Source organism: Solanum verrucosum, unplaced genomic scaffold (genome assembly GCF_900185275.1).
Source record: "Solanum verrucosum unplaced genomic scaffold, falcon-dt-bn FXZP01000062.1, whole genome shotgun sequence".
Lineage (NCBI taxonomy): Eukaryota > Viridiplantae > Streptophyta > Magnoliopsida > Solanales > Solanaceae > Solanum > Solanum verrucosum.
Window position 1 is genome coordinate 7885372 of NW_026020477.1, and position 24127 is coordinate 7909498.

The 24127-nt window shown below is 33.6% G+C and overlaps 3 protein-coding genes across 6 annotated transcripts in view; 1 reads left to right on the forward strand and 2 right to left on the reverse strand.

The window, feature by feature from the left end:
* The window catches only part of LOC125809192 (uncharacterized), a 511850-nt gene that overhangs the window by 378160 nt on the left and 109563 nt on the right, over positions 1-24127 (forward strand). The window lies entirely within an intron of this gene.
* Positions 11668-13596, reverse strand: LOC125809443 (gibberellin 20 oxidase 2-like). The gene is made up of 2 exons (XM_049489078.1): positions 13151-13596; positions 11668-12075 (listed from the first exon to the last, which is right to left on the reverse strand). The coding sequence occupies exons 1-2, from the start codon at positions 13594-13596 to the stop codon at positions 11727-11729; spliced, it is 795 nt and encodes a 264-aa protein (XP_049345035.1). The 3' UTR covers positions 11668-11726.
* The window catches only part of LOC125809132 (E3 ubiquitin-protein ligase BRE1-like 1), a 139115-nt gene continuing 130045 nt past the window's right edge, over positions 15058-24127 (reverse strand). For all 3 annotated transcript variants that reach the window (XM_049488773.1, XM_049488772.1, XM_049488774.1), the window contains 9 exons: positions 24042-24113; positions 23738-23814; positions 19759-19953; positions 19027-19099; positions 18834-18920; positions 16829-16966; positions 16552-16754; positions 16283-16448; positions 15058-15456 (listed from right to left, as the gene is read on the reverse strand). In XM_049488773.1, the coding sequence (XP_049344730.1) occupies positions 15325-15456; positions 16283-16448; positions 16552-16754; positions 16829-16966; positions 18834-18920; positions 19027-19099; positions 19759-19953; positions 23738-23814; positions 24042-24113 (1143 nt within the window). In that variant the 3' untranslated portion in view covers positions 15058-15324. The remainder of the gene's footprint in view (positions 15457-16282; positions 16449-16551; positions 16755-16828; positions 16967-18833; positions 18921-19026; positions 19100-19758; positions 19954-23737; positions 23815-24041; positions 24114-24127) is intronic.

The window sequence follows — 24127 nt, forward strand, 5'->3', positions numbered from 1 at the left end:
CTTACACACATGTTCAGGTTGATGTTTCTTATCATATTTATAACATAACTAGGGCTCAAACTTTTCTCTTCTTTTTTTTTTGAGATAAGGGTAACTGTCACAAAAGTCTCATCATCAAATAATGATGAGCATAGGCCACTTACTATCTCATCAAAGCATATAAAAACTACCCCTAGAGAGATTACAAATTGCCTATGAAATCAACAAAAAGTTCAGTATCCCCCATCATATCTTGTTTACACCTAAAATACATAAGGCTAACGCTATTCATTATAATCTTCTGAATGTTGTTACTCTTATCTCCAGAACATTTAGCATTCCTTTCTTTCCATAATACTCTTGATTTTTGTCTCTACTTTGATTCTTCATTTTTTGCCGGCTCTTCCAACTCCACTACTATGGTGGCTCTTACCTTCATTTCATCTTCAGTCAAATCTCTTGCTCCCTGTAACTCATCAATTTCAGCCAATTCTTCAAGTAAACTATTCTTCTTATTTACCAGCTTCCCAAAATTTGCGTTGCACCATTCCTTGAGTTTTCCCTTGAGCATTCTTAGTTTAACATTTAGTCTGTAGTTTGGGCATCCTTCCACCAAGAATTCATTCCACCATGCTTGAATCAGATCAGTGAAGCCTTCCACCTTGAGCCACCAGTTCTCAAACTTGAAATTTGACCTTTTCTTCTCCTAGTTTCCACATTCTAACATGATAGGGCAGTGGTGAGAGAGCACTCTAGGTAGCAACTTTTGCTTGATATTTTTGAATTTTTCTTCCCATTCCATACAGAATATGAATCTATCTAGCTTAGCTGCACTTGGATGATTACGGCCTCTAAACCAAGAAAAGATTCCACCAATGTAAATGGGGGTCATGTAATTCCATCTCTTGTATCCACGTTGAGAAGTCAGACATAACAAAAGAGATTTTGTCCTCTTCTTTCTTCCATAGTTCTGTTGGTATTAAAGTCAGGTGACCCAAGGACCATCACAGATGGTTCTCAGTTGATACACTCCATTGAGGTACCAGGTATAGAAGTTATGAGTTGATACAAACTCGTAAGTAATGGAGTATTGCCCAGATTCAACTAGAGGCCACTCCAGCTTCTATTGTCCCACATCATAAGAACCCCCCCCCCCCCACAGCTACCCTCAGTTTCCAGGTAAGCACACTTCATCCATCGGCATGACCATAATTGGTTAGCCATTACTTCAACTTCCTTGCTGATCTTTGTTTCTTGAAAGCATTAGACACGCGCCTTCCGTTTTTGCATTAAACTCTTCACCATTTCTCTCTTGCTCTGGTTGTTCAACCCTCTTACATTCCAGTCAGCAGATTAACTTTCATTTAAAAGTTAAACTCAGATTCTGTTTCCTTCCACTTCTTCAGTCAAGCTGGATTTTAGGTTTTCCAACTTGTTTTTCCCAATTCCTCTGCTCTTTGGGGCAGAAACTGTGCCTTACCAGGCCCCTTCTTATCTAGTTGTGATTTCCTCTCATCAATCTTCATCAACAAGGCTATGGTTTCTTTTTCAACCCTTCGAAAGCCACCTTGTATGTATTACTTATCTCTTGATTTTGTCATCCAAGGCAAGTTAGTAGATCTGTTATTATTGGAGTTAGGAAATGATGGAGAACTCTTCATGTCTATCGATTGCTTAAAGAATATTGATTCTGGAAAAGAATAAGGTCTATGAATTCATACAACATCACTAAATTTTGGCTTCAATCCTTTAAGAATATGTTGATAGCATGGTTAGGATCCATATGAATCCTAGTCATGGCTCTATCAAAGGATTCCTGAAACTTAATCACTCCCCCAGTTTGATTCATGAAACAAGTTAACTTATGGTATCATCATATTACCCCCCAAACTGATCAACCAAAGCAAAAATATACTCCTCCCAAGTAGGAGGCGGAAGATGTGATCTATTCCTCATGAAGGTCTGATGCCACTGGAGAGCACTATCATCGAAGTGTAATGATACCACTACCACCTTCAGATGAGGGCGAACTTCATCAAAAAAACTCGTTCCACCTTATACCACCAAGCTTAGAAATCCTTCCTAGTAAATCTAGGGAATTCTAACTTTGACAACCTAGTGAAAGACTGAGAGTGCTCTTGGGGTGAAAAGGTGTTTTAATGAGCTAGATTTGAATAATAGATGTTTTGAGAATTTGGGTAACAAACTGGGTTTTGAGGTGAAGGGTTCATACGTAGTTTTTGTATACACCGGCTGTTCCTTATAGAAAAAAGTATATATTGATTGCTTGTTCTAGTCCCCTTCACCACTCTTAAGTAATCGTGGAATGGAACTTCATACAATCAACATTAGTTCTTTTTATGCCCATATCTTCTAAGATATATCATTAACCACCTCAAATAGCCTAGCCTTTGGAAAGTTTATTCCTTTGATGTAAGTATCCATTTAACCATCACAAATAGCCTATTCTATCTTATAGTTTACTCGCTTTATCTAAGTATCCATTTTGTATGCTGCTCTGCTAACTTGAAATTCATGAATAACTTTTTACGTGTCAAGTTATTCTCTTTGGTGCTGTGAGAGAGTCAGTGAAACTGCCGACTATTGATGATTGGTCTCTTTACTATTTAATCACCCCATACTTTCTCATTTACAATCCTAAATGCCCTAGTGTAATGTAATGAGCATTCTTACTGCATAATTTTACATATTGAGTGCATTTCTGGTGACCAGCGATTTGTGATGAGTCCTTTGTGGTTGAAGACTGATTGTCTTTGGTCTCATAAATCACAAACATACCAGTGTTTAGCTGTTATATGAATCCTTATAATCTGATCTTTCTGTGTCAAAAATATCATTCATGCTAGTTTAGGTACTACAGAGTTGATACATTGGTTAACATAAAATATTGTAGAAGCAAATTCATCAACACTCTTGAGTTTTTCACCTCTACTTTCAGTATCGAAATCTTAAGGATGCTGTCACATATTGTTGTATTATTACCTCTTGCCTAACATAGCATATCTTTTAGTTAAGAAACACATCTATTGATGCAAAAGCTTTTTCTTCATAAGTTATTTCAGTAGTTGCTGTATAGTTTTATTTTATTTCAAGCACAAACAATATAAGAATTGTGTAATATTGTGCAGATACCTCTTGAGCTTGCATATATCATATTTGGGGCTTTTTGTGATTTAGTTTGACTTTAGACTGTATAGGTAAGCCGTAAGCGTGATGGTGTCCACTGTCCAGGATTAGAAGCTGAAGTTTCTTGTGCTTTGGGGAGCATCAGGTGCCAATCTCTGTAATCAGCACATTTATCTTCAGCTGATCCTGTTTTACACTTGAAAACTCCTCATTTTTCCACATGTATAGTGCTGTTTCATTAGTGTGTATAACATATGGGTTAGTGATTGCAAGCCAAAATATTTGCAATAAATTAGATAATAAAGCAGAAGATTATGTAAGCATTTGGAGAGAAAAGTGTCCTCCATTATTTCTTTATTTATTTTTACTTTTTGTTAAGTTGACATGTTACAATTGTAATTATATTGTGGTTTCAGTGTAAGTGGTTGATGATTTTTCAAAAGCTATGCAAATCGTCTGGAAACCTTAGATTTGAGCCTGTTTGGGAGGGCTAACTATCAGTATATGAAACCAAAAAAGGGAATTTTCACTTTTCACGTATACTATATACATACTATATCAGTGTGAAGCACGTACACTAAACTAGTTCTAGTATAAGTGGTAAAGGGAGTTCAAAAGTATATTTTAGCCTTTAAGGTTATAGATTAAATTTTAAGTTTGAGAAAAATTTTATTATGTACCAGGCACAAATATGAGGTGGCCGACATTATTGTATGAGGCTCTACTTATATTGTGCCAAGTGGAAATTTGGGTCCCATTTCAGAAAATGGCCCAAAGTCTTTTTTTTCTCTCTTCTTTTCAACAATTTTTTTCTCTTTCTTACTTTTTTTACTTCTTTTTCTTTGGTTTTTCTTTTTCAATCATTGTTCCAAATGTTCTACTTCCATACTTTAATAATTTTATTCATGGAAAATATGAAATCCAAAATGTTTTACCTGATTCATTCTATTTCTAACATTTTGATATTATTTTTTCATCTCGAAATTAATTATTTATATTACTAAAAATAGTTAGATAAAATTATTTGTTAATTTACAAAGATATAATTAATTATAATTTTTCTATTTTATTATAACAATTATTTCTTTTTGAAAGTGTAAATAAAATTTATAAAGTTGAAAAAAATAATTAGGTGTAAATTAGTAAAATTATTATTTTATTTATAATTTCTTAAGTAATTTGTAAAAGAAAAAGTATCACTTGTATGAGGCATTTGATTGACAAATGGATATTGATGGGATCCATTTGCCATTTGCCATTTCCAAGCTGACAAAGTGACATTTTTTAGAGTTTCCTCCTCCATTTTTTTTTGTTTACGCCCCTATTCAATGTATTTGTGTTTTTTTGTTTTCAAATATTTTTTCTTCTTTAAGATTTTTAACCAAATCTAATTTTGTTTTTTGATCTAATTAGTTTATGGTTTTTCCTGTTTATGTAGTGAATTTTGATTTAATTTTTATGATCATTATATAAGTTTTTACTTTATTATTCTAATATTATTTTTTCTATTCTATGTATAAATTCATATTATATAATAATAAATAGTTATTTGTATTTAATTTTCTGTTTATAAAATCAAGATATAAGTAATTTAAAAAAATATATAAATAAAATTTGTAAAGTCGCAAAAATTATGTTTTAAGGAATAAATTAATAAAATCATCATTTTTATTTATAATTTCTTAAGAAACGTGTAAGGAAAGTAGATAAATAAAATATTTATTAAATTTCACCTAGCTTGAATTTCAAGCGTATAAATTGACGGAAAGAATAAGTATTTATATAGGTGTTTATGGATGCTTTTCGTTTTTGCATTTCATGAAAATAGTATCAAAACTTATGTAATTGTTTGTCAAGATCATTGATGCTCTTTCCGTTATATTTTCTTTTTGAAGAGTATTTGATGGATTTAAGTGCTTTTGGAATTTTGAAATTGTTGAGAAGAATAAAATAACAAATTAATTTTATACCTTCTGTGTTTTTCATATTAATAGTCTACTTTTCCTTTTACAAATTTCTTAAGAAATCATAAATAAAAATAAAAATTTTACTAATTTACACCTAATTATTTTTTTTAACTTTATAAATTTTATTTACACTTTCAAAAAGAAATAATTGTTATAATAAAATAGAAAAATTGTAATTAATTATATCTTTGTAAATTAACAAATAATTTTATCTAACTATTTTTAGTAATATAAATAATTAATTTTGAGATGAAAAAATAATATCAAAATGTTAGAAATAGAATGAATCAAGTAAAATTTTTTGGATTTCATATTTTCCATGAATAAAATTATTAAAGTATGGAAGTAGAAAATTTGGAACAATGATTGGAAAAGAAAAATCAAAGAAACAGAAGTAAAAAAAGTAAGAAAGAGAAAAAATTGTTGAAAAGAAGAGAGAGAAAAATGAATTTGGGCTATTTTCTGAAATGGGACCCAACTTTTCACTTGGCACAAGGAATTTGGGCCATTTTCTGAAATGGGACTCAACTTTCCACTTGGCACAATATAAGTAGAGCCTCATACAAGTAATGTCGGCCACCTCATATTTGTACCTGGTACATGATAAAAATTTTGTGGTTTCAGTGTAAGTGGTTGATGATTTTTCAAAAGCTATGCAAATCGTCTGGAAACCTTAGATTTGAGCCTGTTTGGGAGGGCTAACTATCCGTATATGAAACCAAAGGGGAATTTTCACGTATACTATATACATACTATATCAGTGTGAAGCACGTACACTAAACTAGTTCTAGTATAAGTGGTAAAGGGAGTTCAAAAGTATATTTTAGCCTTTTAAGGTTATAAATTAAATTTTAAGTTTGACATTATAGCTCTTTTTTAGTTCCTTACCAAAAAGAAAAAGATTATGGTGTTGTGGGAAAGAAGTTCAAAAGTTATGCACTATATTTTTCAAATTTTGATTTGACATGTCTATTAAGAAAACAATAATGGATATAGTGAGTTTACTATTTTATTTTTATTAATTGATAGACTTAAATATATTTACGCACTATATTTTTCAAAAACATTAATTCAATGTTAATAAATTGAGGATATAATAGGAAGAAAAAAATTGTCCTTTCTTGATTTGTCAGAAATGACAAGAAAAAAGGGAAATTAAATCAGGAAATATTTGATAAGTAAATAGGGACAGTAGATAGGAACGGAAGGAGTAATTTGTTTGACTTTTTTCTTTAAAAAAAACGTTTTCAAAGAGAACGTTTCTCTTTTTAGCAACTCTTAAATTTTAATTTTCATATGACATGATCAAGACCACAAGATTAATGAGCATTTTGGCAACATCATACATCTCAAATGAAAAGCAATACACTGAAGCATATCAAAGAATCAAATCGAAAACAAAATTAACATCAATAAACTTTCAAATTCCAAGAAAAAAATATTAAATTTAGGGTAAGAATTTACTATACTTCAATCAACAAATTACAATCCCTAATATGCTTAAAGAAGTAATGGAACACTTTGAAGACCAAATTGATGAAAATATCAAAACTTTATAAAAAATCTCAACAACATACTATCATCAGGTCAGATCTAAAAACCCATCACTAAATGAGAAGACAAATTCAAAAATCGAAATGCTCCAAAAAATAAATATAAAGTGAGCACTTTGAGGACTAAATTGTTGAGAAGATTTGAACTTTGTCAGAAATCTCAGTCAATTTGAACACTTTAATCTTTGCCTAGGTTTATTTCCATGGCAGTTTTTGGGGTGTTTTGGATTATAATTAGTGTGGGTTTCAAGTTATTTGGGTGGGTTTTGAATTTCTTGGGTGGGTCTTTTAATTATAGGTAAAAAACAAATAAAATTTGGATAGGTCTTTAAGATTGAGACACGTGTTCCTCCGTTAGTCTAAAGAATATATACACCCCAAAAATTAGACGGTAAGGGCATTAGCGTACTTTCTGTTATGAGAGAGTGAATTTTTTTCTTAAATTCTAATTGTAATTTTTACTACTAATGATTAGTGAATTAATGATTTATGTGTGCTAACTAGTACATGCAATAATTTGTTCCTTCCATAGTTGAAAAGTGATGGAAGTTGGAAAGATGATCACATCACCTATGCAACGTGGTTTATACGAGTGGATGGGTTAGGTTGATTTTGACATATTTTTAATTTAAGGAAAAACTATCTAAGTATATAAATATTCGTATTATATTTACTAATTCTTTATATAGTTTGAAATAATTACATATTGTCTCACTAATTATAATTTCATACTCAATTTCAAGTTAGATACACCTAGAGGCTAGATACATGTATTTTTGTTATCAAATTTGTTGAAATAGGGAGAGAGGCGAGTGAGTTAATCTATGTATCTCACTTACATGTGAATCATATTAGATACATGTATCTAAGATACTAGATATATACCAGATTTATTCTGAAACTGAAATACATAAGGAGAGAGTAGAGCAAGATAAGGAAACGCGGCTAGCGAGAGAGTCAAATTACATGTGAATCTATTTGGATTCAGTGTATCTCAAATAAATCATATCAAATTTTGATTTCATGTATTCGAGATACATTTATCTGGAGCGATTTGAAGTCCAAAATTTTAGTCAGATCCGTAATATTGAAAAATCACGTGAAGGGGGTAATTGGCTTCTAAACTAATAAAATGTATGTTTTTTGCCTTTAATTTAACATTACACGATTCGTCTTTAAAAATTCTTTTTGTATTAAATTAAAATAAGCAAATTAAAACAAAGAAAATAGACAATAAGTTAAAATCCATTTCATGCAGCAGTACTAAATCTAGTCGTACTCTGCCTAGAATATCGGCTAGTTTTTGGCTCCATATGGAAGGGCCTCCTCTCATTGGATTATTCGAGGTTGGTCAAATGTCTATTTTCTTTGAAAAGTTATGAGTTTTTATATTTTTTGTATTTTTCACTCAGTATTTAATTGAAATTTAGCTTAAGCATTATAATTTTTTTTCAATTCTCGTTTTGTTCTTAAAGGGGCTTTTATGTAGTTCTCTTCAATGGTGGAGTTATTCAAGAATCGATTGACATCTCTTCGCTATAAAAATCAGTACTATCCAACTAAGTTTTTAAAAAAAATTGAAAATATGCAAACTCAACACAAAATATTACAAACTCACGTGGCCATATGTTTTAGTTTACATCCTAATAGTCGATTTTTTTTTATTTCACAGTAATATTTATACACATATAAAGATGTATGAGAAGTGTGTTTGAGTAATATTTTAATATAAAAATAATATTGAAGTTATTTCATATTGAATGTAGTCATTAGTTATAGTAATTTTTTAACTACCAAGTACCAACTCTACATTTCACTCAAATATATTGTATGTTGAAATCTCTTTACCGCTTTCGTGTGTTTACTTTTTTATATTTTAAATCTTTTTAATAAAAATTCCAATCCTCTAAACAGCGAAGGAGTTCCTCCTAAGGTGCAAGGGCAGCTCTACAACTTTGAAAAAAAAGAAATTGCCTTAGGCCACAAAATTTGTGGGCCTCATTTAAAAAAAAAATAATAGGTTATACGTATTTTTATTAAAAAAATATCGAGTATTACTTGTAGAAAAAAAAAAATTCATAAAAGAGTAAATAAGTAATAGAAGTTCGACAAATTATAAATACTATGTCTCAAGAAAGATTAAATAATTGGCTATGATAAACTTCATAAAAAATATATATTTGAATTTAAGGCCTCCATTCGGATTTGATATTAGGCCACCGATTTTTTAGAGCCGCCCCTGATTTTTTAGAGCCGCCCCTGCTAAGGTGGTCCTATATATGCTACCATATCAAGTAGTAAGCTGTACATATTTGATGCCTTCTTATTTTTTGTATGCATATATAAATGTCATCTAGTACTATAATATTAATTCCAGTTGTGAACTCAGACAAAATTGATGTAATTCTAGACGTAACCTTAGGGGCGGAATTGGAAATTTGATGAAAAATGTGTAAAATTAAATATACATTTATAATAGTTACTCCAACAATATTTGTCTACTATTGATTTTACACACTTCTTAAGAAATTATAAATAAAAGGGTAATCTACATTAATATACCCTTTATATATAATAAATACAATGTATTGACAAATGTAATAGAGAAATGATTATAATTAATAATAAGGCTAAATTAGGAACTAAGTGTAAAATTATTTATTGATTTCATAAAGTGAACAAGTATTGTTGGACATTCCAAAATAATATAGTGGACAACTATTGTTGGACGGAGGAGTTTGGTACGAAGGAGAAAATATTTTCTTTGAAAATAAGTTGATTTCTAACTTATTTTCTTATGTTTGGTTGGTGAATGAAAAATATTTTTCAGATAATATCTTTTATTTTTTGCTAGAGGGTAGAAAATACGGAAAATAATTTCTAGTTCGGAAACCAAACTCGATAACCAATTCCAGACCGACCCTGACACAACGACACCTTAATTGGAACGCGACCCCGACGAGTAATCTGGGGTCCGACCTTGACACTCGACTCGAAACCCGACATTTGAATCGAAACTCAACCCCCAGATCTGAATCAGAACCGAAACTCGACCCCCAGATCTGAATCAGAACACAACCCCGACGATCCATCCCCTGAGATCTAACCTAAAACATGACCCCGACTCTCGATTCGGGACTCGACATTCAATCTGGGACCCGACATTTAAATATGGACACGACCCCAACGACCAATTCAAGATCCAACCCCAATACCTGACCTTGACTCTCGATTCGTGATCCAAGATCCAAATTGAGACAAGACTTCTGAACCAAAATCCGACACCCAAAATTCGACCCCAATTCGAACGAGGGAATTGAGTCTCGAATCGAGGTTGGGAGTCAGGTCCTAAATCGAGAATTATGAGTCATTTCTCAAATTAGTATCAAAACTCGGCATCAGAGACTTGAGTTAGGGTGGAAAGTTGAGCAGTGAGGTTGAAAAAGAGTTTAAGAAAATGTTTCTCATTTTTTGGAGGTAAATTATTTTCTTAAATTGAGAAAAATAAGTTGATTTGAAAAACATTTCAGCCAATCAATATGAGAAAATTAGAAAACATTTTCCAAATTATTATTTTTTCTTCATACCAGACACACATAACTGTGGACTTCCAAGAGAATGGGTCATGTAACAGAATGAATCAATTATATAAATTCTTGACCAATCACATCTCTTCATTTAATTTAGTCGCAGGTCAATACTAAACAAACTAAAAGTAGTAGAAGTTTCATATAATATAATATGCCCACAATCATATTATATATATTATATTATATTATATTATATAGAAGCTAAGGAACAAAAAGTAGATATACATTTAATTTGTTTTTATTTTTTGCTATGGCTGCTTAGAAGAAAGGAACCAAAGAGTGAAGTTTTGTAGAGTAGTATGATCAGGTCTATAGTGATTTTGTGTAAAATAGAGCAAATCAGACCATGTGAAGTCCGGATAAATTCTTGAGTTGGAGACAAGAAGATGCTGTGGGGGTACCACCACTTTGTCTTCCTTTGGACACAAGAAAAAAGCCAAAGATATCCTTTCAACTTGTGTCTTAACTATTGCTCTGTGCAAACAACTTTTGTATATTCCATTTGATAATGCCTGCAATTTAATTAAAACAACACAATATAATTCAAATTTTTTTGACCATATTACATGTATTATCTACTACATATCTGAGTATTTTATATGCATATGATATACTACATAAAATTAGTTACGGAATTTGTTAGTAATCTTTGCGGTAATTTAATTATGTTATAATATATCACTAATTCATTGCTTAATGAGATTAGCATGAATTTTTTGTTGTTTAGCTATAGATTTATCCGTCACTGATCTTTTTATTTTCTAGTAGGGTTTAAGTCATACTACTCACTCTCTCTCTCTCTCTATATATATATGCTTGTTAAATTAACATATACCTATTCGATTTACTCTTTATTTTGTTTTATTTTATTTTGATAAACGTACATATATATATACTTTTAACTTCGTAGAAACTTGGCCAAACATGCTATAAAACCTTAAACGTACCTAAGAGATGAAAGGTGAAGTTGCAAGCATTAGATTATAGTACTTTAGCTTGTTCCTATCATGTTGTGTTCCACAACCTCTTCTCTTCATTCTAGCTAGCCCTATTTTGGAGGTACAATTTATTTTTACAATGACTAGTTAAATTTAAAATTATCTTTATAAAGTTATCACGTACATACGTGTTGTCTTTATCAAACAATACCTAATTTTGTTTTTATTTGATATGATACTAAATCAGAAATTGTAGCCATGACATGTTTTTTACATTATTTGGAGCAATTATCTGACCCTAGTTCTTACAAAAACTCTAATAATCTAGATATTCTTGATAATTTAAATAGTATAATAGAAAGCAGACTCTCTACCTCCCATAGGTAATAGTAAGGTATGCGCACACTCTACTCTCCCATACCTTAGCTACTTAGTCAGATTTCACTGGATTGTTGTTGTTGTATTGATGTTTAATTTCATAATTGACATTTGATTTGTCATAGCATATATTTTTTTAGTTTTTTTTTTAAAAAAAGAAGTTTTTGAACTAGATCATGAAAAATTTAACCTAGGACTCACCGTAAAAGTGTCACCAATATTGATGACAAGTGCATCATGCCTAGGTTGGACTGATTTCCATTTGTTATCAACAAAGACTTCCAATCCTCCAACTTGATCTTGATGAAGAATTGTCAATGAATTTGGATCACAATGAGGTGGAGTTCCAAGGACTAAATTAGGATCTTGACAAGTTGGATAGAAATTACATCTCATAATAGAACTTGTATCTTTGAAAAAGTCTTTGTAGAAACATTTTTCTACACCAAGGCTTATACCAAGTATCTCCATGATTACAAGTCCTACTCTCTTCATTTCCTTGCAGTATCTCTCAAACACCAATCTGTAGGGGGGGAAGGGGAATGGTCATGTGGTTGATAATCACAAGTGACAAATCCATAAAAGTAGGATCAACGACTTCAAAAAATAAGACAGATTACTTGCTATTTAAAACATATTGACATACAAGAAATTCTTTACATTATTATCGGTTTACATATATTAAGTCGATTAGGTTTTCCTTCCTTTAACTTATGATACCAATTCAGTGCGTTTTTTCCCAAAATACTTACACTATTAAGAGTCTCTTTACATCTTTTGTGTATCATTCCAATCTTATCAACTATCAATATGAAATTTTGTTCACGTACCTGAAACGTAAATTAGTTTCTACTAGATAATATCAAGTACTTTAGATGACATAGGAGAAACTAGTCTGAGAAAATACGTACCTCTCAAGTTTATAAAATATATATATATGTTAAATATATTGGAGTTCCTTGAGGCAATTTATTTGTTCATCTTCCATGATATATTTTAGATCAGCTACAGTAATAGGTTGATTTGGTATTTTATTTTCATGTAAAATGAATAAATGATGTATAATTTTTTTTTTATGAAATAATAGTTAAATACTAAATTTTGTATATGGATAGTGTGTAGAATCTTTACATTAACAAATTAAATAAATCTAAATTAACATGTCGTAATTTAGAATCATCGCAAACATAATGTGGTAACTTTAAAAATTGCAATGATGACATAGAAATTGTTCACACTATACCGATAATATATAATTCAAACACAAATACATAATAAGTAGTAAATATAAGCAAATATAAAAACTTTGGATATCCCATACATTACTAGAAAACATGGAATTAAATATGTTAAGTATCTCGAAGTTAATGAATATTCTTCTAATTCGACGCTAATTCATAGCTAAATGAGATTAATATAGAATTTTTTATGTTTAGCTACGAAATTTTGTCTATCATTAATTCGTAGCTAAATGAGATTAACATATAAATTTTACTGTTTAGCTACGAAATTTTATCTGATTCCTTATTTTCTAGTAGTGCAAACAGAGATACTATCCTCACATCAATTTCAACATAAAATGTGCAAAGAAAACTTACCCCATTTGTTCAAATTCTATTCCAAGTGAAGATTCAAAGAAATCAACAACAATACCACTCTGATTAGAGCCACCATTTTCATGAAAATTGAAGGATAATGTTTCTTTCCATGGCAATCTTGAAGTAAATCTCTCTGCATGGGCACCTGAATAACCCCACAAACTACCATGTTGTTTTTGAACCTTTAATTTTACTTCTAATGGAAGCTTAAAGAAGTGATTGACATGAGCATGAGCCATGTTAATTAATTTAGAATCAACTCCATGGTTTATAACTTGAAAGAATCCGTGGTTCAAGCAAGCTGTTTTGACAAGCATGGACACAGAATTGATGTCTCCAATTAGGTCTATTATTGGCTCATTTAGCTCTTCTTGTGCTTGTATTAGGTCTTCTTTGGGATAAATGAATTCTTTAGGTATGTTAGTTTGTTGATGAAAAGTGTCCATTGAGAAATACAAAAGGGACACTGGACTTGTGGCTGATATATATATATATGTCCTCCTTCCATTTATAAAGGATTTAAGTTATTTATATTGATAACGTAAAAAAAGCTCAGTATATTTAGTTTTGTTTTTTTAGATTTTCATATTAACCTTGCTATGTATGGTTACCTATTATTATAAGTTAACTTAATAATTATATTAAGACTTTTTTTTTGGTTCCCCACCAGAGTGTTCGGAGCCCACATTGGAGCCCCGACAAAATTCGGATCGTGCACTGCAGAGCCCATTCAGGGTTGATGCTCCCAACAAAATTTTCTCCAAACCCAGATCTTGAACCCGAGACCTCTGGTTAAGGGTGAAGCACTCACATCAGTGCACTACAACCCATATTGGTATATTATTAAGACTTTATAAACGCTAAATTTATGTCTAGATAAAAAGAAGGGCATATCATATGTCTTGGAGTTTTTCTAGAGGGATATGATGTTAGGTGTATTTACATGTGATCTTAACACATTATTTTCTTTGCATTTTTACCACTTTTAGGTGATACATCATGTTAAATACACTCTACTTATGATGATTGTGAAGTATTGATCTAATAATTGGAGTTTGGATGATGCATATAGGTACTTTGGGAATGAAAATGTGCCTTTTGAGGAAGAGGATGGCTCGAGAACGAAATTGGCGCTCAAGGAAAGGAAGTGAAAAATTGGTTGTGTTGGGTGGAATTATTACCGCGATGCAAGCTTATTCATTCAAACTAAGCACTAACAAAGGTGCACGACAAGGTAGTAACGAAAGAATACCCAAATTTAAAATTTTCCTTCTAGTTGAACTAAGAGGAAACAAACAAACTCAATCACAACCACTGTTGGACAGCAATACAGGACACCAATGCACCTCTCAAAACCAACTGAGCCCTGAGAATTCCACAACATAATGAAGTAAGGGGTCATTTGGATGGTAGTAATAGTAATGTATGAACTAATTATGCAGGACTTAGTTATTCCATCTTTTACTTGGCATAAAATAATGCATCAATTCCCTCATAATTTATACATGTAGTAGTTGGTGTGCTAAATTCTATACATAGCAACTAAAATGCTACAGAACATGGTATTAGTTATGCTAGTTTTAATACATGAAGAGTTTACTCCCTAACCAGCAACCAAAAAACATGGTTTTTAAAAATAAATTATATGAACCTTTTGAGGCAATTGCTAGGAGATTGAGTGGGTACGGAGCAAAGGTCTCTGCAACAAGTGTACTTAACTCTACTTCTTGCAGTTTTGCTAGCTACCCGCAAGACTTGACCTACATACCTATTCAGGCAGTAACTATGGGGGGAAAACTATATATTAAAAGGAGAAGCGACGGATGGGGTGAGCAAACTCTATTTGAGGTATTGGATGGGGACTTAATAACAAGGCAATCAACAATAGAACTCAGTAACCAAAGATATGAACTTAAGTGCATCCACTTAGAATAAAGTAAAGGTTAATGAACAAGATCAACAACCTTGGACGAGCACCAGCAAAAGAATAACAAAATCATTAACCTTTGGACTAGCACCAGAAAATCCATGCAGACCATCTACTTTCAACCACCAGAAAATTTTTCTATCTTATGTTATTTCCTGCATAAATATATGCCCAGACCATCAGTGAACGACAATCTTGCTTCACAACAGCGACATAATAATACGCCTAGACATCCTCATGTTTCTGATCAGATATAAACGGCCTTCACATCATTTGCTCCAAAGCTTGCAGAGCAGACAGGGCATTTGCGGTGACGAGTCTCTACAATTTTTTGGATACACGGATTACAAAAGAGATGGTAACATTTCGCGAGGACAACCTGTAATGTAATAAAGAAAACTTAGCTCTCAGAGTGAATAGGTATCAGATAAAGAGTCTAGCAAAGTTAAATTCTTTCCTCACTAATGAAATAATTACATGTTTGGAGAAAACTAGTAGCACCTTGGAGGTCAATGAAGCGGGTGCAAACCTTGAGAAAAAGGATCAATCCCGACAGGAAAAAAAAACTAGGCATTTTCTTGTCATGTCTAAACAATAATAAATCTTAATAGGTAATGTTACCTAGTACTTGTGCTAGTGGGAAGTAGCATACCGGTGGGATAGTCGAGGCATGCACAAGCTGACCTGGACACCACCGCTATCAAAAAATTATTTGGAGAATACTAGTTCTATTACCACCATGGCAAAAATAAAACCAATCACTGTAACAAGTTAGCTCTCAGAATCTCTTAGAATCTCACCAAATGGTGGAAGTAAGCATCACTGTGCTTATTCACATCAGACAAGATCATGTAACAAATTTAATATCTATGTTGTAGTCAGCCTACTGGTTAACACATGTTTGGTTAGATGTACTATTTTTTTGGTAAGGAGGTACTATTCGGTCACACTACCGGACACTGGTTGTCTCCCTAATTCAGAACCATGGATCTCATCACTGAAGAATCTCTTGGATATCGCCACAATATTATCTCAATAAACAATCTAAAGTAAGAACACATAATCTTTTCTTCCCATCTGCTGCCAGAATCACAAACTTGCAACAGTGGATCCTACATCAGATGTGACATTTTATAGGTACTTTCAACTTCACCAAACTGATGCTGATCGACCAAATAAATAAGGAAAAGGTCAGGCGGTCCAACCTCTTTGCGCCTATCAAAGCAAATACTACAATTGAGTATTTCCTTGTATTCCCTTAGTTTCTGCTGAAGCTTCTCAATAACAGATGACCCTTCAATGTGTGATCTCAAACGTGAAGTCTTTCTCCTCAGAGCTTCTACATCCTCCTCTGCTCTTTTTCTCTCAAACCTAGCCAAGTAAAGTGAGGACCATATAATAAAGGGACATATGAGAGTATTGGTTTAAGATAAATTGATACTGGGTATACAGACAAAGGTTAACCTTCAATTACCTTTCTTTCTCTAGTTCTATCTGCAACTGTGCAAGATCAACTCGAACTTTGTCGATCTTGGATTGCCATTCTTCCAGCGTCTCCCGCAATTGCTGGGAAGATTTTCTTACATCTAAAAACCGTTTTTGGGTGTTCTCCAAAGCAAGAGAATTCTGACCCCTATCGTCAGCAAGTTTCTGGACCAAGTCCGAGCATCCCCTCACCTGAAAGGAAATACACACACTTAATGGCTGGAGAAATATAAACATTTGTCACTTCAGAGAAGATATGCAATTACCTGGTCATCAATTTTGGCAGCTTTCATTTCATAGGAATTGGCCATTGTATTGGAATCTTCAACTGCTCTCTCTGTGATTTGACTTTCCCAGGCCAAACAATCCCGCTGTTGTCTTGCCCGTACTCCTTCTAAAACAAGCTGTGGAACAGAAAATAAACTAACTACAGAGTACAAAATAGGCAGCAGTAGAAACCTGAGACACTAGAAATGCACAGACAGAACGTTTTTTTGGGGTACTCTTGAAGTGATGTAAGGAAATTTGTGGATGGGAAACTCTAAAAATCCAACATATCCATGCAAAGCTACAGAAATGTGTCAAAAGTAGTGGTCCCATAAAAGAAACTAATACTGCGAACGTCTTAACCATGAGAAAAAAAGAATAAAACAAGCATAAAACTGCGACAACGGAAATTAAATTTGTGGTAATGCACAACACAATGCCGGAATCTCCTCTGCATCAAAGCAGTGCGGGACAAATTAATGCCACATTTAAGATGGCATTGCTCAGTCTTACTGAGAATGGATAATAATGAGATTCACTCAAATAAAGCGTAGGAAAAGCGAACCAGATGCTATTTTTAAAGTGGTATTACTAGCCAATCCACTACCGATTAGCCAAGTGTTTTCCCTCCTGTTCAAAGATAAGTTGGGGTCATGGAAATAAGATTTAATAACAGCAGCTACAAGGAGGAAAAAAAATTTTACACAGACAATAGTGCATGAAAATCTAGAAAAGAAAACCCTAACAGGATAAGTTTAAAAATGTAATGCATACAGAAAAGGTTGAAACAAGAAGGCATTCTGAATTAAGAACAAAAAAACAATGAAACATATAACCCAAGTTATAGAGTCAGACCAGAACTACCATGACTGAGAATGAAAAAAAAAAATGAATGAATAATCGCCACAGAACAGGGGGAAATCAATTGAACACAATTTGCTGTAAATGTCCACGACTTCAGCGTTGTCAAAGGCTCGCTTTACACGCACTTAAGCCTTGTAGCTAGGTGCAAAGTAGTTGCCCGTGCCTCATGTGAGGGCACTTCGGTACAAGCCTCAAGGCACCAAGGCATATGCCTTTTCGCCTATAAGTTTTCTTGAAGACATTTGGCACTAAACAATAAATATTTCACCTAATATGATAGTTTATATTATTTTGTCTAGATAACTGTTGTTTGCGTCTAGAGCCTTTCTTTCTTAAGGCTAGCACTTTGTCTGCACTGGCTCTAGAAACCCAATATAATTTTTATCCTTTTCACCTTTGATGAAACTGCTTATTACTCTTGACCATATGTATACACATATTTTATTTACTTCTTTTTATTAGCCTTTCTTCATTAATGCTCTCACTCTATATTTGTGCTTTGAGCACCAACTGACCTCGGCTCTTTCTTTCACTCTACATCTTTGACATTTGAGAATTTGTAATGAGATAATGTGTTGTTTACTTCCAGGTTTTCTACCAACTCTTCAGGCTCCTTGCCATAGTTGTGAGGTAGTCAATTTTGACAAACTAAGGTTACATGCAATTTTGTTGAAACTTGAAAGCATTCTTACAGTTAAAGATTTTCCAAACTTCTTTACTGTTAAACTACTTTCACTCATTGTGGTATTAGATGTATAATTCTAAGTACTTTTCCCCAAATAAATGTTTATAAGAGAATAATGGTTGAAGAAAGATAGCAAAAGGAAAAGGAAAAGTTAATCGCTGGAGAACAGCACCATAAATACTTCACATCTGACAAATGAAGTTTAACGAGAAATATCAAAACCATACTACTTCCTAAAACTTTAGTGACTCCACCACACACATGAAGAAAATAATTGACTCATGAAGCATCTAAATTGAGAACAAATTTCCAGCTTTCACCAATTAGAAAAAATAGGGAGGGCTAATGGCACCTTTTCTTCTTAAGTAACAAATAGTACATAAAAAAGTTTGAGATTTTTACCAATTTTACACAAACACTAAAGCGATTGAATGCATTCTTGTCGAATATATTACCTTTATATTGTAATCATCTCTCTCTGTGATTTGCTGGAAAAGCTGCTGATTTTGAGCTTGCATATCATCGTAGGCCTGCCCAATTGTCTGCAACAAAAGAATCTCTCAAATCTTTCAGATTGTTTTACAAGGCTAATGTTCCAACTTCCATACAACTTGACCTATAAGCCCACAAGTTAAGCAGTAAACAGACCTCAATCTCAGAGAGGTAGGCCTCGGTTTCTTCATGCTTGGACTTCAAGACTTCCGAGAGTCTAGACCGTTCCCTGAAGTAATGAGAACCAACTATCTTCATGAATATTTTCTTAGGACACTAATTAATTATTACAAGGAAAAAGGAAAACAAGATTCTATCAAACTGATAAAAAGAAACGTTCTCCAGGGCCATCTTTCTCTCGAAAGTCCAAGGTCCTCTCTAAAAAACCAGCAAGACCTTCTGATGAGAACATGGTTCCCCACTACAGCAACTTCTCTAAATAAGCTGAAAGTTGTAATGAAGCTGGGAATGCATGGCTAAAATCTTTAGTTGCGCGGACTCTTCACTTTTGATGCTGCACCCGTCTCGGATTCTTCAAAAATACACTACTTTTGGCGAATCCGACACGCACCCGTTGGCATTTTTGAAGAGTCCGAGAAACATAGGCTAAAATACACTCTTCCCACCAATAGTGGACTTGTGACCCTCCAACCAATACTTTCAACAAAGTCAAGCCCAGAAAGCATGGCAAACCATTCGCCAAGGCCATTACCAAGAACAGGAGTATGAGCCTTTTCATGTATGTGAGTACAGAATAACTTCAGCTCCTAGTTAGGAAGATGTCATCTTATTGTTAAAGTGCACAGCCGCACAGAGACAATTTTCTGAATGATCTACTGACAGCAGTATGACGACTCATCATTCAAAATAACAAGAGGGCAAACAGACCTTTTAGAAGCATCCAACTTCTGTCTCAGCTCAGCAATCTCAGCTTCTGCAGCACCTAGCTTCTGCTGGGAGTTAGCCTCGGCTTCAATAGCAGATTTCACTCTCACTTCCAAATTGTGTTCATCAAGAGAAGTCTTCAAACTCTGAACACATGCCCAAGCTCTGTACTCGGAACCCCGAGCCTCGAAAACATCCCTGAAGTCACCATGGTAATGTTTGGAAGCATTCTTAGTGAAGAAAAAGATCCATTCAAGTCAATATATGCCCTTTGAAAATCTATGTATTTAAAAGATATGAGATTCAACAGTTTATCAGCAAGGATATATATCACGAACACCAACTGCTATTTCAGCATTACAAAGTGGACAAAGAGCTTCTACAAGCAGTGTTTGTAAAGACCACTGCACAAAGGATATTCATTCATATATTTTATCTCCAAAAACCATCTTCGAGATTAAACATTGTCATACAATTGGTCAACAGTACCTTAGGCAGCTCAAATGCAATTAGAAGCTCCGTAAGAAAAACAAAATGTCAATGTGATATGTCTAGAAAAAATTTACAAGAGTGATTGAAGCATGTCATATTCAGAAATATAGAGAACCAACTGTTTTCTACATTGACACATTAGTTATCATTATAAGTATAATCAAGCCACCAAAAACAGATCCCTAACACATGCACCTCAGTTTCATACATGCACATATTATAACAAATTCCAAGCTAAACCCACCATCAAAACCCCAATATCTCAGTCCAATTCAAAAAATAAATTACTTGAGAAAATCCACCATCACACTAATCCAATCAAGGGCTGGGCATTTGGTTCGGTTTTTCAGATTTCGGTTTGATAAAAATATGAACCGAAACTAAACTGAAATAAATTCGGTTTTTGTACTTTCGGTTCGGTTTATTTTTTCGGTTTAAATATCATTTTGGGCTCTCTTTTTTTGGTCATAAATGGACTTTTTAAATTGGATCAATTTTTAAAAAATAGAATTTTCAACATGATTTGTTGATTTCAACAATCAAAATCAATCACTGGTAGTGGCAAGTAATTAATTACTACTCACTACATATCAATAACACATACATGAAACACTAATAATGTCTCGCGAAGTGAAAAGAAATGACAAATCGACGATGGAAAGGAGAAGTGAAAAGTGACAATTGAGAGAGAACGATGTCTGATGTCTTGCGGCGTGCACTTCTTCACTCTTCAGTTCTTACTCTTTTAAGAGTGAATTAGGGATTTGAGATTTGGTCTTTGGGTTTGGGGTGGATATAGATGTAGGGATAAATAATGGGCTTTTATATATTATTCGGCTTTTCAGTAATTTTAATGTAATGTGCAAGTATTTGCATATAAAAAATATAAATTAAATGTATTACATAAAATTCGGTTTTTCGGTAAACCGAAAAAAAAAACACTTAAAACCCGAAAACCGTACCGACTTAAAACCAAAACCAACCAATTTAATCGAAAAATCGAAACCGAAATTAAAAAAAAAATCAGTTCAGTTGGTTTTTTCGGTTTCAACCAAATTATGCCCAGCCCTAATCCAATGTATATAACAAGAAATTAAAGTAAATAACACTAAGGTCTGCGAACACCCCACCCTCCCCAAACTTCACTTTTAGGATTACACTGGTACTTTTTTTTTTTTGGTGAAGTAGGATTACACTGGTATGTTGTTCTTATTGTAACACTAAGGTCGTTTCTCTTTGTACTGCTCAGTTCTAATTTCCAGTTGCCTATTCTGACATAATTCCCTTTGGGACTAGGAGTGTAGTTTTGTAAGCCAACAACCCAAGAATTACAATGAGCAGTAAAGGCAGTACCTGATTGCACATAATTAAATATGGCAACCAAAGGCAAGTCAGATTTGGTCAAGAATCGGCGAAGATGCTGAATTTCATCCAAAGACAGTTTCTCCCGAAGTCGTCTCCCCCCATAGTTTTAATAGGATTCCAAATCAGAAAATAAAATTTCCTAAAACTCTAGAAGGAAATCGAGTTTAAACAAAAGTCCCTTGGAGAAGAAAAAACTGGAAAAAATTGCTCAGACAGAGTCTCACCCGAAAACTGTCTTGCCGGAAACCCAGCTCTGGTGATCGAAAAAAATCTAAAACTTGGTGGGTATGCTCGAAAGTGATAGACAAACCCAAGAAAGAAAGAGTCTTGAAAAAGATCCAGGGAAGTAGCCTTTGCGGACAGCTTCAAGGAGGGAGAAACTCGACCTTATTTTAATAAGAAGAATCCTTATTGCTGCAAGGGAGAAAAACGCACCAATGGCTTTGATACCATGTAGAATTTTGGGGGGAAAAGGGATATTTATACAAGTGAATCCTGATTGATTGAGGAAAGACAATCAATTACAACAACATACCCAGTGAAATCTCACTAAGTGGTGTCTGGGGATGGTAGAGTGTACGCAGACTTACCACGACCTCGAGGAGGGTAGATTGTACGCAGAAAGTCTCCTAAAATCGTGCTAATTAACAACACAATCAACACTTAATCACACGACGCACAACAAGAATTAGTCTATGGAAGCTAGCACTTCTAAAACCAAGGAGGATGGATTGAACGAAGTGGAAAGGAGAAGAATCTACTGGGAACAATATCAAAGGTGCTAAACCAAAGGAGGAAAGGTCTACCAATAACAACCTAAAGGGAAACCAAGTCAACATGTTCAATCAACTACAAAACGAGGATATAGAGGATATGGATATTCCACACGAAGGAAAGACAAGCTGGTCTCAATTGATTCATGATGGTCAGCTACACCTACTATTGACAACTCAAGTTGGAAAAGAGCACAAGAAGATAAAACGAAAAAACACCCCAACAAATACCAAGGGAAGCTTAAGATGAAGAATGACAGGATCCAAACTTGCTACAATTCAAAAAATACTGAAAAACAAATTCAAAAAAAAAAAGTAGAAGCACTGGTTATAATTCGAGCATTTTGAACAAGAGGATGAGACTTCGAGCATTTCGAACAAGAAGATGAAATTCAAGGATAAAATTACAATACCTCCTAATGTTAGACTAGCGGGAGACTAACAAATTTCTGACAGTGGAGGGTTATACTTCTCTAAAGGAAATTTTAACTCTGAATATCCCGGACTTAACATCAAAAAGATTATGAAAAGCTCCGCGGAGAGGCTAAAGAAGATTGGGATCCAGGAAAATTACTGAAAAAAATAGATACTACGAAAATAAAGGGAAGGGGGTTCCAGCTGCAAGGCCCCTAATCCTCCTGATAAAAGTATTAGAGAAAACAGGGATAAATACCAGTTTGAACAATTCAATCACTGGAACACCACTAGAGGTGGAGACTTAGATATGTTCATGGAATGTTTTGAAGAGGATCTCACTTCCTCTAAATTGGACGATGAGGCTACCAGGGATCATGAAAAGAGATACTCATCACTTAAATGCCCCCCTATGGATTCTTTGGACACAACAACCAAGCACAACCTATATCCAATGAACCCCTCCAATCTGGTAGGAAGCTCTAACATTACCATCGAAGCTGCCACAATTAATCTTCAACATCAAATAGTCCCTACCACTAATGTTTCCAATGTTTAGCTTCATATCATGGAACATTAGGGGAATAGGATCGAATGGTTCCTTGGATAAATGAGATTTCCCAACCTTTAGAACAAAACCATGAGACCTGCCAATATTATTTACGAGCCCCCCTAAATAGTACATCTATGTCCAGTTAGCTTTTGAGCTAATTTGGACACCCACCCACCCACCCCCCTTTTGGTGGTACTTTGTAGAACAGTCCTACATTGTTTTTACCCCTTGATCCAAGTTTGGGATGCCAAACTCAAAGCTGTACTTTTGCCCTTATCAATGCTCAAAGTTGGAAGCTTAAAGAAAAAAAAAAAAGTGCACCAAGAAACTCTTATATAATAAAGTGACTTCATTTGATCAGAATAAACATTTAACCATGTCTTACCTTGAGAAAGCAGATTCACGCTTATACATTTCCAAAATGAGCTTTAAATGCATATCACTCTCTTTCAAATCATTAACCTACACCAGGAAATTCAAACAAGGAGTAACCTAACGTTAAAATTTGTACTCATTCAAGTACCTGAAATCAAAAACATCTCACAGAAGAGGCCAAGAAAATTGCAAGTGACAGAATACAATGAAGTAAGAACTAACTTAAAATTAATAAAGCACCAAACATGAATAACAGACCGAAAATAGATGGTGAAAAACTGCAAGCAGAGAGACAAGAGCAAGATTGAACATACCATAGCTTGCAACTTCAGCATTTCAGTCACCTGGGAAGCTGACTTGGCAGACAATGTTTCTATCTCTTTTGACTATTAAAAAGCAA

What these genes read in the sequence shown, in the direction of transcription:
- LOC125809443 (XM_049489078.1), bottom strand. Translation starts at nt 13,596, where the DNA reads ATGGACACTTTTCATCAACAAACTAACATACCTAAAGAATTCATTTAT. An exon ending in ATAGAATTTGAACAAATGGG is followed by an intron (nt 12,076 to 13,150) that starts GTAAGTTTTCTT and finishes CCCCCCCTACAG; the next exon opens with ATTGGTGTTTGAGAGATACT.